Source organism: Siniperca chuatsi, linkage group LG19 (genome assembly GCF_020085105.1).
Source record: "Siniperca chuatsi isolate FFG_IHB_CAS linkage group LG19, ASM2008510v1, whole genome shotgun sequence".
NCBI classification, from domain to species: domain Eukaryota; kingdom Metazoa; phylum Chordata; class Actinopteri; order Centrarchiformes; family Sinipercidae; genus Siniperca; species Siniperca chuatsi.
The window spans coordinates 11531417-11549842 of NC_058060.1; the positions used below are offsets into that span (position 1 = coordinate 11531417).

The 18426-nt window shown below is 38.7% G+C and overlaps 1 protein-coding gene across 8 annotated transcripts in view; it reads left to right on the plus strand.

The window, feature by feature from the left end:
* Positions 1–18426, plus strand: part of ctnnd2a (catenin (cadherin-associated protein), delta 2a) — a 252253-nt gene that overhangs the window by 97312 nt on the left and 136515 nt on the right. For 6 of the 8 annotated variants that reach the window (XR_006375784.1, XM_044176683.1, XM_044176687.1 and 3 more), the window contains 2 exons: positions 16590–16624; positions 17414–17518. Coding sequence is in view for 7 of the 8 variants with exons in the window: in XM_044176683.1 (XP_044032618.1) it covers positions 16590–16624; positions 17414–17518 (140 nt within the window). In the remaining variant the exon portion in view is untranslated. The remainder of the gene's footprint in view (positions 1–16589; positions 16625–17413; positions 17519–18426) is intronic. The other 2 variants (XM_044176684.1, XM_044176690.1) reach the window with 1 other exon arrangement.

Sequence of the window (18426 nt, forward strand, 5' to 3'; positions counted from 1 at the left end):
GGTTCATAGACAAAACAATTGGTTTTTGCTAGTCATCATTATTAGCTTAAACCTATGGCATTTTACACTACATGAATTAGCCTAGCGGCTAGCGAACTTTTCCTCTACTCATAGCTTAACAAATGACATATTATTTATAGCCTACTTTTTCTTACTCAACGTCACTGCAAGTCACTGCATCTCCTGACAGAACACCATGGTTGAATTTCGGCATTACGTAACATAATGAGTTGCAGTCAACTCGAGTAATGTTTACTTCACCTGTCTCCCGTCAGACAGAGGAGAGGAGAGAAACTAGTGGGACCGGCATGCCGGCATCGATAAAAGGAATTGATAAGCTCCGAGGCAAACGATTCAGATGGATTGGACAATTTAGTACTGATTCTGAACTGGAACCAGTTCTCGATTCCCATCCCTAGTTGCCCCTGATGGCAGAATTGGTTGCCAATTTCTCGAAATGGTTGCCAATAGCAACCTGGCTACCTCACAACCGTCGAGCCCTGTAGTCCACATCTTCAATGCTGATGTGTTTGTGCCTGATCAGTGCTGAAAGGGTTCCACTTTGTGCTGTTACCCTGAACATTACATAAATCTTTCCGTGTGTGCATCACTTGGTTGGGGCCTCCTATTGACTTTGATGCTTATAATTATTATGAGTGTGTGTGTTCATGTGCCAGTGAAGGCAGTTATTAGTATGCATTTATGTGGAATTATGGTCTCTGCTTTGCTGTCAATTCAACAAGAATGGCTGAAAAAAGTGTGTGTGCATTCATCCATACAGAGATTCTGAGATGTTTTGTTGACCACACATTCAAAAAGCTTGACAGGCTATTACAGTGCTTTTTAATATGCAGCGTTTGTGTGTGTGTGTGTGTGTGTGTGTGTGTGTGTGTGAGTGTGTGTGTATGCAGGATCACACATGTACGACGTCCTGCCCGCCCGCCTGCATGTCTGCTGCCGTATAGGCAATAGGCATGTATTTTTCTGTGTTTGACTGCGTGTGGTGACAGTGTGATCAGTGTTGAGGAAAAAAGGTTTCCATTTAATAGGATTAAAGTAAGCTGGTTTAAAAAAATGCCAACTGTAATTCCTAACAGTTATAGTAAAAAACACAGTGATCACGGTGGAGATGCAGTACAGAAAAATAGGCAATTACTTGTAATGTTACACATGAATGCATAGTATTACAGTCAGTATTATACCTCTGTTTGGATCAAAAAAGTATTACCTCATTTGAAAGTTTAAAAATCCCATCCAGAAATGTATTAAAACATATATACAAATAGTCTGCTTAGAACAATAATGTGTGGCTGATATGTTTTTTCGGCAAAAAAAGTATAATTTCCACATTCAAATCCTTAAAAAGACATCTACTCCTTCTAGCTCATTACAAATTCCAGAATCTATGAATATGCAAATTTTGTTCATTTCTAAAGTTTTCCTGCTGGACACAAGATGTCTCCTACATCACTGTCCATTCTTAGTGTATGTGCACTGGCAGTTTCAAGTTTCTACATCACACTTGTATAATTTGCAAATTGGACAGAAATTTGGATTGGCTCATAAACTCTTTGTGATGTCACAAATCATGTTCATAGGCCCATCCCTTAAAATTTAAAAGTTTTTTAATGAGCACAGAGAAACTTTCCACTTTTAGCAGATTAATGTGAAAATAGCCTTCTAGTGTCAAACTCTGCACATACATGATTCTGCAGAGTAAAGCTCAAACATCCAACTGTAGTAACAAGAACAAAAACATATTTTTAATGGAGTTTTAGTGTAGTATATTTCTACCTACAATATTAAAACTTAAGTAGTAACTGGAAACTCTATCTTCCTACCACTTCTTGGATTGCTGGAGTTTTGTGGAATTTCAGGAGATATTTTCTGGACAAGTGAAATCTTGGGATTTGATACATTTTCTTAGGATTCCCCAAAATATAAACATAATATGAAAGTAGATCAATTCACAGGAATATCATGTACAGCAATTATATGTGACTTCTCCCATTTACTGTGTAATATAAAACCAACATAGAAACAGGAAATAAAAAACATTTAAATGGATAGGAGGCTATGGACCACATGTGTTTGTTAAAGGGAATGACGGAAATGAGACACAGATACCTACAGCTTTTCAGTCAGGTAGGCTCAACCAATCATCTCATTTACATTCACCGGATATATTTAGATCTATAACTGCAGGTAATGTTGTTAATGGTAATGTCCAGAGACTTGGGAATACAGAGAGAGGACAGTAAGAGAGAAATAGAGAGAGAAAGAAAAGAGATAAGAGGAAAGGTGAGAGATTGAGGTAATAGATGAAGAGCTCTGAGAGGTATTCTCAAAGAATATTTAGGTAAAAAGGACATGCTGAAAGTTGGAGGAAGAGGCAGTAATGAAGATATTTGTCCTAGTGAATGTGCACATGACCATTAACATGCAGTACTTAGAAACTTCGAAACTGCTTTCAAGTTCTTGTCCTCTTACTGAAGTCCTGAAAAGAGTTTGTAATAGAGGGCCTCAGAAAGCTGTGTGTGTGTGTGTGTGTGTGTGTGTGTGTGTGTGTGTGTGTGTGTGTGTGTGTGTGTGTGTGTGTGTGTGTCTGTGTCTATGTGTGAGAGAGAGAGAAAGACAGAGACTGAGAGGGCAAGCGGGAGATAAAGAATATGAGTGAGTTTATCCTCTTGAGGCATCATACCCTGAGGCCAAAGGAATCAGTGCCTGGAGCAGTTTGAGAAAATTTTAAACTTCACATAGTGGAGGTGATGTGTGTGTATGCGTGCCAGGGACAGGTTGTTAGTGTCTGGCCTCTTCTTTTCACAAACTCGAGTTCACTTCACTTTTACTTTGTGAACCTCACCAACACTTTGTCATTAATACGTACCGACAGTGTGAAGAGGACAAAAAGCGACAGAAAAGACTGTCTGTCTGTTTAGACTCCAAGCCTTTATTCTGCATCGTTACCTCTGGTGCCTACATGAATACTAAAGCCTTCAGCAGCTTGAAAGCAAACAAAAAGACAGGACAAATGATTGATTGGATTCATTCATTGAAACATAAAGCAGTGCATGCACTATACTCTGCTGTGCTGCACAAAGCATCATCTTCCCACAAAGACTTCATAGAGGATTTACATTAACACAGTAAAGCTAGCAGGTTTATTTCCTGTGGGCCAGGGGTTGGATGTGGGGGCAGAGTCCTCCCAAGAGCCATAACTGGATGGTGTGATTACACTTTTCATTGTGACTTTTATCACCTGCTCTGGATGCTCCCAAATCGATTTTTGTTTGCATTGTAACCCAATGAGTCAGACGGTATTCTGGGTAGTGAGAGTCACTCGATGATTTAAAACTGACATAATCTAGATCAATTCCTGCGGAGCGTCATAGTCTTCAGGTTTCAACTTGTATATGAGCAATGAAACGAGTTGGAGAGCAGCAGGTTAAGTGTGCAATCCCATGTGAATGTGCATTGTTCACATATTAACTCTAGCATATGTCTATAATGCGCATATGCTTTGTATTTTAAACTACTTTTTTTTACTGTAGGTACTGATTTTTAACAACAATGGATATCCTTTGTCTGAGTGTAGATGTGGTCGCATGGTGCCCATTAGTTTGCTTTGTGCTAATTTAATTTGCTATGTCTACTTTTTGTTTCTTCCTGGTCCTGTCTCCTTTTTGTATTTCTTTATCTCCAGTCCTTTGAGACTTGCTCATGACAAATGGCCTTATAAACTCATACTTGCATGAAGAATTAACAAACCTCACATTGAAAAAGTGGTTTCATGATCACATACATGACAACTGTCATTATTCCAGAGAAACCAACCTAAGCAACCATGTACATGTATATCTAAAATGGCCTGTTCTGGTCTTACTGTGAAAATAATGTTGCGCGTGCCCTCTCAAGCCTGAAGTGGCTTTTTAAGGATGTTCCAGCATGCAGGGAGGACTACTCAGCGGTGACTGGGTCGTCAAGTTTACCCCTTGATTTCTGTAGTCACTGATGGCTTGAGAAATATGGAGGTGGCATAGCGGGCTCTTCAGATCCTGCCCTTCTTGAAGACCTACATAATTGCTGCAAAACAAGGATAAGTGGCAGAGCCAGAACAAGGCATTTAAAGCTGCTGAGAACATTATTGGAGATGATCTCTTCCCAGCAAAACTGAACTTTTTTTTCATGGTGGCAAAGGGAATCTCTCCTTAAGAAAATACCAGAAAATACCAGAGTGATGAACCCATGCTCCATATTCATAATGAACGCACGGACAGTGAATGGGTTTTGATCACTAAAAAAGGAGACATGTAGGCATCTTCCTCAAGAGTACTCTGATGCCTTGTTTATATGTCTTATGAAAAGCAAACTCAGAATCACTAAATGTACACAGTTCATTGCATCAAATAGACCAAATCAGGAAATAGTAACATGGAACGTGGAGGTGTTTGCATGGGGGACCCTACTCTTGGCATACCAACAAAGTGATATTTTACTTTTCTGAAACATGTTGGAAAGTGTAAAGGTGTGTCCTGACCATATGCAAAGCGAATTTTTCGCATTGTGCATTTACATACAAAGTCAATGCAAAGACGTTGTCACCCTGGAAGTGAGGTAAGGACTGAATATAAATCTTTACCCTTAATGAAACATCACAATCAAAACAGCAAAACAACCAACACTGATTTTGCTGCAATCAACATACTGTAGAGAAAGCTGTAGGCCTGTTATTTACATGCAGCTGTTATCAAAACTGTGTGTTTTCTTCCATTCTTTCATGCATGCAGAAAATCTTCTTTTCTGCTCTCACATCTAATGGACATCATTTTAGAAATTAGAATGGATGTAAAATCAATGGAAGGTCATGCGTTCTGTATTTGTGTTGTGTGTGTGTGTGTGTGTGTGTGTGTGTGTGTGTTTCCAGATAAAACCAGAGAAATTAACAAACAGAAATGACCAAGAAATCAGAATCAGAATCAGAAATACTTTATTGATCCCTGGGGGGAAACTCTTTTGTTACAGCAGCTCACCTTTACATCAGTGCACATAGGAATAACAGAAAATAAACAGAAATTATACAGAAATAACCTGCACATTATCATTGTTTCCATACAAGGTTCATACACTATTACCCAGTCACTATATCAAATCTTTACATCTTTTTCATGTCTGTGCCTATTTACAACATCCGGCAAAATTATAAGAAATAACAACTTTGCAATGCTAGCAGGAAAAAAGGGAGACAGTAAAATCACTTGCACGTTAGCTGCACCCTGCTAGCCAGATGGCCGTTGTATGTGTGTGTGTGTGTGTGCTCTATGTCTTAGATGGATGCTGTAGAGTCATTGCAGACCAGACATGGTGATATATTGTGATAGCCGGGCCGGACCAGCCAACTCCTCTCCTACCAGTTAATTACACCCTAAGCCCCAGGGCCCCACTGCATGTCACATCACATCATTCTCATAAATCAATCACACATAGTCATGTATACATTGAACAGCCTCATCGTCTTACACACCTACACGCAAATCTACACCATGTTATTATCTCCACCAGGTGTAAGCCTGGAGGGGATCTTGCATTTGGTCGTGTGTGTGTGTGTATCTGTCCGTAGCTAATCTCACATACTACTGGACCCATCAGCCTAATATGTTTTGTATGTATGACTGCTCAAGGACCTCTCGTGGCTGCAGTGATTTGCAATTTTTGAAAAACCTATTTTATTTACTGCTCAGTTTTTTTACTGCCACTGACTGCTGACTCCTCACTCCTCTTAACTGGCGTAAGTTAAATATGTTATGTAAATTAACTTACGTATGTAGGTTAAAATAAGTCAACGTTGACTTTTGGTTTCGCACTGGACACGAACAGCGGTCTCCTAGGAGAAGTCCTGTCTTTTTGACCCATCCATCCCACCCCAACCTCGTCCCTACGCAGACTTTGATGCTCTTTATACTACGTCACCTAACATTTTTTTCTCTATGACATTCGAGTGAAAAATGACACGCTGTCTCTGTACAATATTAGTCAGTAGAGTCTAAATGGCGCGAAAGGACACGCAAAAAGCAAAAAAAGTGATAACACGCGAAATGACTTAAGACATTGGCATGTTATTCATATGCCATTTGGTGATACCAGGCCTGGCGGAGATCTGCACTATACTGAGTGCACTCTCCTAGTTTGTGTATAGAGCATGAACATTATTCATTTTCACTGTAAAGAGGCCGTGTCACCCTCCTGTGAAACATTGGCTGTCTATAGCATTAATTACAGTAGAGGAATGTGAAACAGATGAGTGATAGGTCCATTGAGGCATTAGTATACAGTACATGACTACGTTATTATTTTCAGACACAACTTGTCTGACTACGTGGAAATGGGCTGAATGAGAATTGTTCAGAGAAAATTATTAAATGCATCCCACAAGCTTGCTATTGTGAGGAGTACAATGTGTCCACTTACAGCTTCTTTAAATTCAAACAAATGGCATATTGATAGAATGAATCAGCCAGCAGTGTAGTTCTTGAAATAAAAAATGTTGGCCTGCAGAGTTCTGCTAAGTGACCAGAAGGAAGTCTAAGATCAAGCTTAGTACCAAACAAGGATGTAAGGCTCCCTCTACTCTGTAACAAGATTAGTGTCTGTTCCAATGCAAATAACTAGGCAAGAGGCAAAAATGAAGAGGCTTCTTGTAGTTAGTTTTGTTCATCATGCTGACCTATTACAAGCTTACACAGCTTTAGTGTTATCAGACACCTTCTTGGCTAACATATGCTCCTGTTTTCTCTGATTTGACATCTTGAAAATTGCGCTTAATTTGAGTTAAGTCTTATTATTTTCTGTTTGTGTTTCTGTAATAACAATCCCACTCCCACTCTTCAAGTGGTCTCCCCTGAATCATGAATATTGACAGTATGAAGATCATGTTGAGCCATTATGCTGATCACACAGTCAAGCAGCGACAGTTCCTATGTGGTGTAAGATTACAAGTGTGTGTGTGTGTGTGTGTGTGTGTGTGTGTGTTTGAAGCCACAGAGTATTGGTAATTGGTCTCATGGGGGCCTCAAAGAGAGAGACAGTGTAACCTCTCCCCCCGTGCATGCTCACACACAAACTGTACACACACACACACACTAATATATCCCTCCACTGGAGTGGAAGCTGCTGAGAGTGACTCTGTGACTCCCACTAAATCAGTGGTTAGATTATCCTCCGTGGGGATGAGTGATTTAGCCCGTCGACTGCTTCAGCCCCCAAAGCACTGTGATGTCCTATCCACACATGACATCACACTACTGCCCTTGAGTGTGTGTCTGTGTGTCGTATCGACATATGTATATGGGTTTCACTGTGCCTGACGGGTTGCAGGAGATTACAATTTATTTAGCAGACAAGACACAGATGGTGGGGGGATTTTGCTTGTTGTCTAAAAGAAATATGACTCGGCAATCACATGTTCACACACATAAATGGATACGCTAAAAAAACTTTAAAAACCTCCTTCCACTCATCTGAAGGAACAGATTTGTGTAGAGGTGAATGGGAGGACAAAAGTGTGGAATTGCCAAAACATAAAAGCTGTTTCACTAGGAAGCTGAGAATGTTATGAAAGTGTTCCATCACTCCATGAAAATGATATGTCAAACAGAAGTGGCAAACAAATGGCACTTTCTGGCACTTGTGTTGTGACAACATTTCATGTTGTCACAACACAACAGAAAATTTAAAGGGAAACATTGGAATATATGATGGGAAACAAAGTCAGCATCACTTGCTGATTCATTCCACTTTGTAAAAATCACATCTAGTTAAAAAACATTTTGATGATTGACTGCACACTGTCCAGACTTATATTATAATATATATTATATTCAATGATGGTTTTATATGTAGAATCAATCATCAGTGACTCCCACTGGGCGAGGCTAAACTGTTTCTGACTGTGAGCCAGCAACACAGTTGACAAATTATGATTGCTGTTCCGGCCAAGTGTTTTCACCTTTGGTCTCTGTAATCTGTGTTAATCCCGTCCTGTTTGTCTAATAATCGGCCCTGTCAGTAATACAGCGGTGTGTGAGCATGCTTATTGAGGTTGACATCACATAGAATTTTAGTATTGCCCTGAAGTGCTATTGATTTGTTGCCTGGGAGCTGTTTTTGGAATTAAGTTGAGTTTTAGTGGGCCAGCAGTGTGCAGATACATCATCTGTCCTTTTGACTTTAATTTGCTGGTGTACTTAGCAGCCTGTGGTATTATTATTCATATGTAAATTTGTATTATTATGCTAATAGTACAGCTACTTTGTCACATGTGATTATGGTTCAGTCAAGGAAGCCTTAATGGAGCCAGCAGTGCATGTCTTTCAATTAATATTGCTGATGGTTTTGTTAAAATGTAACTTTGTAACTGTTGAAAAAATGCATACAATGTAGTACACAAATAGAACATTTAAAACGTATTAAAAAATGCAAGGTATGAAATGCAAGCAAGGATTGGAGAAAGAAGTGCTTTCAAGTAGAGGGGTATATATGTTTGTGTTTGTGTATACAAGACCAGTGCAAGAGAATCTACACTGACCTTGAGAATTCACTAGAATATACTAAACACAGTGTTGGGTTGTAGCTGAATCACCATTATATTTCTTTGATCATTTGATATAGCCATTACATTCACCAAATCTATTCTCGGTGTATGGATGCTCAGTGTAACAGCGTTCAGCTCGTAAATGGTTGCTTTACTTACTACTGTACAGTATGTTCTTTATTTACTCACTACTAAACTGCCTGCTGTGCACATGCTTATTTCCCTCTTCCCTCTTTCTCCTGAGTTTCTGCATGATCTACAGAGCAAACTGTAACATCTCTAGACACTACATATAAAAAACGATTATGCACAAACACCACAAACCAGTTCTTACATACAGTGCCTTAATGTACAAGCAAATATAATTATTTGTATTTGACTAATATGTTAGAATTAACTTTCTGCATCTGTAGCTCAGTCATGAGTCAACATTAAAACTTTTATTTTATTGTTTGATAATCTACCAAAAATGAAACTTTTATTCCAACATTTCATAATGTGTGCAGTAGAGCTTTTAATCTCTGGTTCAATAACATGTCATAACAGTCTTGCTGCAGTAAGCCTTGTTAGATGAGTATAAATATTAGATAGCCCCTATCTGTGTGGAGTACAATAATACAGGGCACACCCTGTGTCAGGCCACCCGTCCCTGGTGAATTATGCATGGAGGTATTCTGTCATTATCTGTGCCGGTGCAAAACGGCGATAGCCCACCTATCATAATAACTATAATAGCTTGGTGATTTAGACACACACAGCAGATGTTCCTGAGCTGAAATAGTGCAACCAGCAGGTGTTGCTCATAGTGGAAAACCCACATTTTGTGCATGTGTACACAAACACACAAACATAATCACACACAAGTAACTAATATGAATGTGTGTTCAAGCATGCATGCAGACACACTCATGCACACTTGAGACACATGTAGAGACAGAGAGTAATTGCGTGCATGTGTGTACTCCTTCTAACAGGGGGGCTTTCCAAAATATTTATGTTGCTGGAAATTGTTTAGATGTTGTGAACATTAATGACAAATTATCCTTTTTTGAAAGAAACCAAGAAGTCCTCTGAGGAGGACACTCACTGAATGAGCAGTCCTCCTGCAGGATGTACAGTATTTATCCAATCTTTGTTTTGTAGATTAGTCAGGATTTCCCTTATCTTCTTGGCGCAATGTTTAAATTTTTTTTTTATTCTGGCATGCTCAATAAACATTAAACTTAAAACTTTATACTTTTTGTGCGTGTGTTTGTATGTGCGGCATTCATGTGCAAGTATGTGTAAGAAGAGACTAAGACAGAGTAGGTCTATAGCAGGTTTATTTCTTCCATGCACACTAGTCTGCAGTTAAAGACTGGGAAACATGTCAGTAGAACACACACACACACACACACACACACACACACGCACACACACATACACAGGCATAAATGCACAAATACAGATTTACAAATCAACACGAAATACTGACACACATAGACATACTAAAAGTACATGCAAACACATGCTTATAGGCTAAACATCTGCATGTGAGCGTATAGGACTTGAAAGGAGCTGAGTGGGAGAGGAGAAGTTGAATTATCTCCGTTGGACTTGTCAATACCATGGTGCATTGTTTTTTGTGGGGTTTTTTTAGGAATAGGGGTTTTTGTTGCAGCTGTCAGTAGCCAGACATTAGAAGTCATTTCAGTGAACACTTTGCCTAGACAATTCTCTTCCAGCCCGACTGTTGAACTGTCATTCAGCTGTCATATCCACAAAAGTTTGTCCTCGGCCTTCTTGTGAGTACAAAAGACTGCTTTCTGAATAGAGTATCAGAGAGCAAACACACTGGTATGTACACATTCACACACACACACACACACACACTCACAAATAGACATGCCATACATGCATCCACATAAACAAAAACAGCCTCAGTGTTTTGACATATTTTTGTGTTAGTCTTGTGTGTGATGTAGTTTTGTGTTGATTTCATTCTTTTCTTTCACATTGTCATTTTGCCCACTCCCAACACAAAGGCAATTTCAAATCTCTCTACCTCTCTCACATGCACACACACACAGACACACTCCCCACCCCCACATCCTTTGCAGAGCATAAAAGCCTCTGCCATGATTGACAGATTGCTGTTATGGTGTCACACTGTCATGCTGACGATGATGAAGTATAACACTGTTGTTATGACAACCACCAGTGGGTAGATATGTATCCATACAACACACAGATGCACAAAAAAAGATTTGAAGATATTCTCAGGTCAGTGGAAGTCTATGCATTTTCTACAGAACTGAGTAACTAGGGAAACCTGGTCTAAGTATGAATGCTCAACAAGGTTTTGAGAATTTGATTACAGCTAGTCAATGCTTCTTAGTGCTTTCAATTGTATATGAAAGAATAAGAATTTAGAGAAGAACTGTATCCATCATTGAGGTTTATGATAAGCTGTTTGATAGATTTTTTGTTTTCCATTAATACTACCTACTAATTGCCTTGTCACTAGCATCTGTGTGTCATATAAATATAAAAATGTATGCACAGTGTCTTGCTGTCCACAGTTTGTCAGCACTGAAATGACATGAAATGAAAATCAGTCAAGTTGTTTGCAGTGTGAACCTGTGATAAATGAGAGGCGAATGTGCTGATAATATATTGAGTATCAGTGTTAATGATTATATTTCTTTTCAGGATGGATACATTATTTTTTACCAATCAATGCACATACTGTTACATGATTTTTTTAAATCAGTTTTCACAAAAATGTTTGAAACTGAAATGCTGATGTATTGAATAATTATTCAACCCATGTGCAGTTCCCAAATGTCGGCATCCAAATACTTTGAATGTTCTTGAGATGTCTCCTCGCACTTTCTTTTCACTCAGTGACAGTCATAAAACATGTGTATGTCAGCAGAATTTCAAACGCTTAATGCATATGCAAATAGTCAATACTAATACATGACTGATTTAGTCATTTTGTTCTGTACACCAAGACTTAAGTTTGTAATCTATAACTCACCATCTATTGAACAGCATCTATTGCACAACTGCTTATAAGCATAAAGATACAAATAAAGGCATAGAGACTCTCTGGTATGTTTACACCCACTTTGTGTAAGAGAATGCAGTTTTTAGCGGTTTTAATGATTTTTATGATTCATCTAAATGCAACAGTGGGAAAGTGCACTGGTTTATTGGTGCTATTCTTCACTACTCTAAAATTTGTCAATGAAGAAAGCACATCAACACTTAATTTGTTCTAACAAGCCTTGTGCTATCTTCCTCTATCTGAAAAGATATATATGTATATAAAAAGGGGGAGATGCAATCATTGAACCTCATTCCAAGCTAATTAGTAGGTTTATAGCTTAATGAAAAAGGCCCAATAAATAGACTGGACTGCTCTGTAATGACCATTTTCCCCTTGTTTGGCTTGAATAGTTCTCTATCAATCAGGTTTATTTCAACCCTGATGAACTGCAGTTACTCTGACAACTGACATTTCACAAAGGTTGGAAAACAGGGTGGTGCAGTTAGGAGGGGGTTCACCCCTCAGCTGGAGAACTTGGCTTCAAGCGGCCATGACCGCAGCCATCCGTCCTGTATGTTCAGCTCTCCTTGTACAAAACACTGAATCCCTCTCAGCTCCCATCTGTGCTACAGCACAGCACAATCTGACCTCTTTGCACTCAAAGATGAATGAATATCCTCATGGAAATCAAGTAGCACTGTTTCAGTTTCTACTTCCCTAACTTCTTACTTACTCTTGATGCTCATATTGACAGCCTTTCCAACCTTAAAGCCACAATGTGTAGGATTTTTACACCATAATCTTTCATCTTTTTACATCATTATTGTGATGGCATTAGTTTTTGTTTAAATAAAAATTACACTATCACAGTGAAAATTCGGGCAGTCTGTGTTGCTTTTCCATTCATTTATCTCAGTGGGCCTGGGTCGGATCCAGAATTGAAGAATTTCAAACAAAAAATTGTGAACCTGAAAGAGGTCTGTCTCATTCAGGTGAATTTAGCTTTATTCTTTGTTACTTCATTGTTTGTGTTATTGTTTTTATCTGTGTGTATCCGTGCTGGTGCATATGTATGTAAATGTTTGTGCACATACTGTATGTCAGTGTGTGTGTGTGTGTGTGTGTGCAGCTGAATGCCTTACCTGTAAAATGTATGCTTGTGTGTATATTCTTATGTCATGTGAGCGCAAACTGTGGATGTGTGCTTGCGTGCTGAGCATAAATACACACACACACATACACACTGACAGCCTTATCAGAACAGGCAAGTGTTCTTAAGTGCTACTATCTGTGAAGGGAGGCAGCTGGAGGATTTGAGCAGAACCTTGTCTGGCAGTGTGTAACTCTTTCAGAGTAATGTGCTCCAAGCTGAGGACTAATGACTCATGAAGGATGTGGCTGTCTGGATGGCTACATACTACCTTAAACACATTAACAACATGTTTACCTGTTTTTTGTTGGTGTACTAAAAATTCAGAACTGCACTATCACTTTCATACACATTTCTGTCACCACAAGGCTACCATACTGCCAGAAAGTTTACTTGTTTGTGTTATACTTTAAGTACTTGAGTCTCCACATTCCCATGAGACATAAACTAACCCTAACACACACAAATTGGGACCATATTTTTCTTCCAGGCTATATGTTCATGAATGCTAAGTAGAGTGTGTGGGTATGCGTCCTTTTGGATTTCATTGGGAACGGTAGAGGACGCTGTCTGTTGATTTAAGCTGTGTGGCGGTTGAGAGTGGAGTAGTGAATTTAAAATGTCTCTTTAATACAGGCTCACTGTAAAAAGAGAGGCACTGCCTCGCCGGTGTTGTGGCATTGCAGGCGAGAGTGTGCAATGTTGTGGAATAATGCTGTGTGTATTAAATCTCTCTCCTGTCTCTCAGCTCTCTCTCCTGTCTTATGCAAAGTTTTCTTTTCCTCTCTCTTTCTCTCTCTAATCAAGAATACAGTGACACAGTGTTTACTACTGTTACCCTGTTGTATTTCCTGCAGGCATATGAACACACACCTGGTTATCATTCTCCTTTGCAGGTGTCTTTGTTGGTGTGTGTATGTGATGCCAGTGCAAGTCTGGCAAAATAAATTAGTGATACAGCAAAAGAGTCCATTTGACATGATGAAGTATTTTCTGCACAGTGCAGCCACACTTTTATAATATTCACCACTGAGAAGCAACTGGGGATGAATTGCCTTATTTTAATTTTCTTTGCTGGTCCAAGCATTTAAACTGGTGACCTTTTGGTCACACCTCTGCATTTCTATACTTCAGCCTGTTGCTTCCCCAAAAATGTAGCAGTGTTTAATTAGCCTAGTAAGCTGCAAACTCCTAAGGTCTTTACATTTTTTATTTCAGTTGACCTTTACTTACATCAGTCAAAGTCAGTCCCAGCTGGAGAGTAATTGTTAATTAAGTTTAAAGAGTGTCCATTTGAATGTACTCACTTTATCACAAACAGGAACATGCAGCATGGACAGATCAGGAAATTTGGCCATTGAGATGTTAGTTTTATTACGCAAATTCTACGATGACTTATTTCCACAAAGCATTTCATTTTTATTGCATCATTTTGGTTCCAAAAATCCCTAAAATAAAAGGAAACATGCAGACCGCTAATCAAGTGATACAGTTTACATGAGTGAGCAGCTGAAAAGATTAAATCATAAATGTGCATGTAAAAATCGTTAGTCTTTAAAACAGTTATTGTATATTAAAAAAGTAAAAGTACTCTATAGCCAGTTGCTTAATTCACGTGGATTTACCCATTGAACCTTTTCTGCGACATTGCTTTGAATAGATGATTAAGAAGACCATTTCTCAATGCCGGTCAACAAGCGATTCTGCTCTTTCTAATCACAATAAAGAGCTGATCTTTATAATAACCTCATGAATTTATAACTTAACAATTAAATTAAAGGGATCACTTTGTGTGATGATCTGCAGGGAGGGGCACACACAATTGACAAATATGTGGAAAAAGTACGTAAATTTAAAATACACAATCACAAACAGCAGTGAGACTATTTCTAATAAACGTGGATGGGCAGATGAACAGGAGGGAGAGGGGCAGAGAAATCAAAAGTGTTGGCAAGCATGGGATATTATTTATCAGAATCAGACCATTTATATCATATATAATTTCAATTTATATAATTTATAATAGATTATCAGTGTGTTTTTATGCCAGATTCGCTCGTGGCACGCAGAAAAAATAGACCAGCTGCCGAAACTATTGCTGGTGAGTGCGAGCCAGCCATGGAGTTCTAATAAATGAATGTGTGACAATAAATGAAAAATGTTTTTGCCCTCTGCTTTCAAAAGCAATGAGCCCTGTTACTCTGTAGGCTCTGTAAAGGTCTCCAGAAGCTTTACTAATTAAATGGATACATTTAGGTTTCAGATGGTTATTGTTTGGTTTGAACCATGATTGTAGCGTGCCAGTGTCTGCAGTCTAACTCAAAAATTGACACCAGAAGTGAAATGTCACCGGCTCGTAAGCACTACTGAAGCTGTCATCCGTTCAGCCGACACCAGCTCCGACCTCTTGTATGGTCGTCACGCTTTGGAACCAGCTGTCCTGTCAGCAGCACAGGACCTGAGGTTCTGCAAGGACAGCAGCCAGCCAAACTGTCTAACAGGCTGACTGATATCAGAAATTCACTGAACAAAAAATATTTTTCAAGTGATAGCTATGATTCTCTTTTCCTTTACAACCTCTCCCCTTGCCTGGCTCCCATGGCAGAGTATTAACCACTGCATGCATTACAAGACACTGATGCTCCAGAAATAGGCTACTGTGTTTAAAACGTATTCAACCAGTGAAATCAATCTATGAAAGCTATTTAGAAAATGCCCATCTCTGGAAGACCATTGCCATCTCAGCCAACCGGACAAATAGACAGATAAACGCATGTAAATGTATTCACTCATTCTCATAAACCTCACCAAACTTGCACACACATGAAGGCACTCAAGCACTTTAGACACACATTGTACAATGATGCCTAAGGCGCACATGCACACACACTGACAGACATGCAATTAGAAAGTCGGCCATGTGGAATACCAAACAGTCTAAATAGGACAAACGCAGACACAAGCCAACTAGCCCAGACAGCCAGTCTAATGGTGTAGATGAAGTCAGATGAAAGAGTCTATATGTATCAGTTAGTCTGTCCGTGTCTGCATTGATCACACAGCAGGCGGCTCAATACTCGTCTCTTACTTTCTCTTTCTGCCTGTCTGTTTCCTTCTACATCGCTTTGTCTTTTTCTCTCTGTTCAACCCCCCATAAATCACAGATCAATTGACAGTCTTCATGAGAATGGAAAAGAAGTCTTGTTTGCGTGTGTCTATGTATGTGAATGTGTGCGTGTCCACGTGTAGTTGTGCATGTGTCTAGAACACTATCCATTTGAGAATAAAAGGACTGTTGCCTGAGTGCACAGTACCTCATTCTATAAAATGTTACAGTTTTGTAAATAATTGGCCCGGGCTGACTAACAACTGAAATGACATTTAGAAGTGAGTTTTACTTTATTTCTGATTAGTTTGTTGTTTGTTTTTTCATAATTCAGCAGAATAGAACATAACGAAATTTAGGCCATTGGCAATTCTTTAAGTACAGTAAATACTTTACATATTTTACAAATATTAAAATACATTCAGTGATACAAATCAAATACATACATTCAGTGCAAATAACAACAGTGAGTTCAAGGTGGTCAATGTCTCCTGTACATATTAATAAGAAACTGAAGGTGACTGAACTATATCTCTATTTTTTATCTTCTGATTAATATATTTAGCTTTTCATCATATTTTGTAAAGTGCTTTGGAAGCTCTATTCTAATCTGCCTTTCATTTAAAAATGCTGCTGCTATTCGGCAACTTCCTTGTATGTTATTGTTGTTCTTTTTACTATTCTTATTATTAACTACATCCTTCTTTTGCAGTTCGACAGATGAGCAATTTCGCTGGAACGCTCAAGGTAAAGTTCACCGTGACTGTTTGTACAAACATACACATTACTCAACCATGCATGTAAAGGTATTGTCGCATGAATTGACTCAACATTGCCATTGCTGTTTTTAAAGGTTTTTTTTTTTTTTTACTCAAAACCATACCAACACTGACAAAATCTGTAGGGTTTTATGTTTGCATCACATCTTGACTTGAAGGATTAGGTTTATTCCCCTGACAACAACAAGGCCTGTTTCGCCTCATGTCTGATTGACATACTACGAAAATTGTGTGTCAAGGAAAATTTGGAATTTATACCAGCAGCCCAGTAATGTATGAGCAGAGGCAGCCACCCACATACGTGATGGATTAAAAGATGATTGCAAACACACACAGATGCACACACACTCACACAGAGAGACAGTCGCACACTCAAATACACACCAGAAAGTCTAAGTGGTGCCAGACCAAGGCCACTGTCATTGTTAATTTGCATGTGTACCACAAGCATACACTCTTTCTCTTTTTCTCACTTACACACACTTCAGATTGAATCGACAACACTTTTTGAACAACTTTCTAGTCAGGCAGCTTCCAGGGCAGACTTATCAGGGTCCGTTCCAGCATATAATCAAATGTCCTACAGCTCATAACCAAGTCGTAATGTGTAGGGTTTTACGGACTGTGAGAGTAGACGATTAAAGTTACAGCCAAGACAGATCTCATCTCTCTGACTCCATCCCTCTCTCCCTTTCCTCTCCCTCTCTCTTTGTCTTTGAGTCTTTCTGTGTCTCTCATCCTCTTTTCTCCTTCGCAGCAGATGGACAAAAGGATATCGAGGATGAATTGACCACAGGTTTGGAGTTGGTGGATTCCTGCATTCGTTCCCTCCAGGAATCAGGAATACTTGACAGTGGGGAACGTAAGTGTACTTATCCGCATCATTGTGTCTGTGTGTGTGTGTGTGTGTGTGTTTGGGGAGGGTAAAGGGGTTTACAACGTAATAATATAAAGTATCTATTTAAATTCCAATTATTTCAATCCATTTCGTGCTATTGACTTGAGTCAGACCAAAGCAAAACTCCCACCCAAAGAAAATACAGTTTTCAGTTTATGAGCATAAAGATACAAACCGAATTTCATTTGAGTTTCTAAATTTTATGTTTATTCACATTTGGTCTTGAAGGATTTCATAGACGGGTAATTATTTGTTTTCAGAACTTTAACACATGATAGATCAAAGTCAAGCTTTGCTTAACTCTAGAAGGCACTTCAACAAGTATAAACAAACCTGTTACTGCTTAAAAAATAATATAAATCTCATTTTTAATTGTCATGCACAGTTGCTTCTTAAAAAGAGTGACTGTGGGGGAAAGAATATCCAGGCAATTTTAATAAAAACTACACCTGTGGTTGGTTTAAATACCGAATGATTGTGATGTGTATTGTTTGGTAATTATTTTTGTTTTCCTGAACGGAAAGGAGAAAATGTACTCTTATTAGTCCCTTAGGCCATTAGATATTTGGCCTAAGTACAGCAATTCCCTGTGTTACTATTGAGTTCTCACTCAGATTTATTTCTACTTACAGTAAGCAAGTCGAGTCGAGGGAGAGTGTTGTTCCTGATTAGACATTAAATATAGAGTTAAAGTAAGTTGAATATTTGAAAATGTGAATATATTCTTTACACGTTAGAGATATATTCGTTACAAAGTTAGAGAAATGCATTTTCTTTAAGAATACAGCTGTAGTTTGGCACTGAAAGGTTAGCATAGTTGATTAATAAATACAGCTGACTCCAAAACCTTGGACTTTAAGGCCTAATTCATA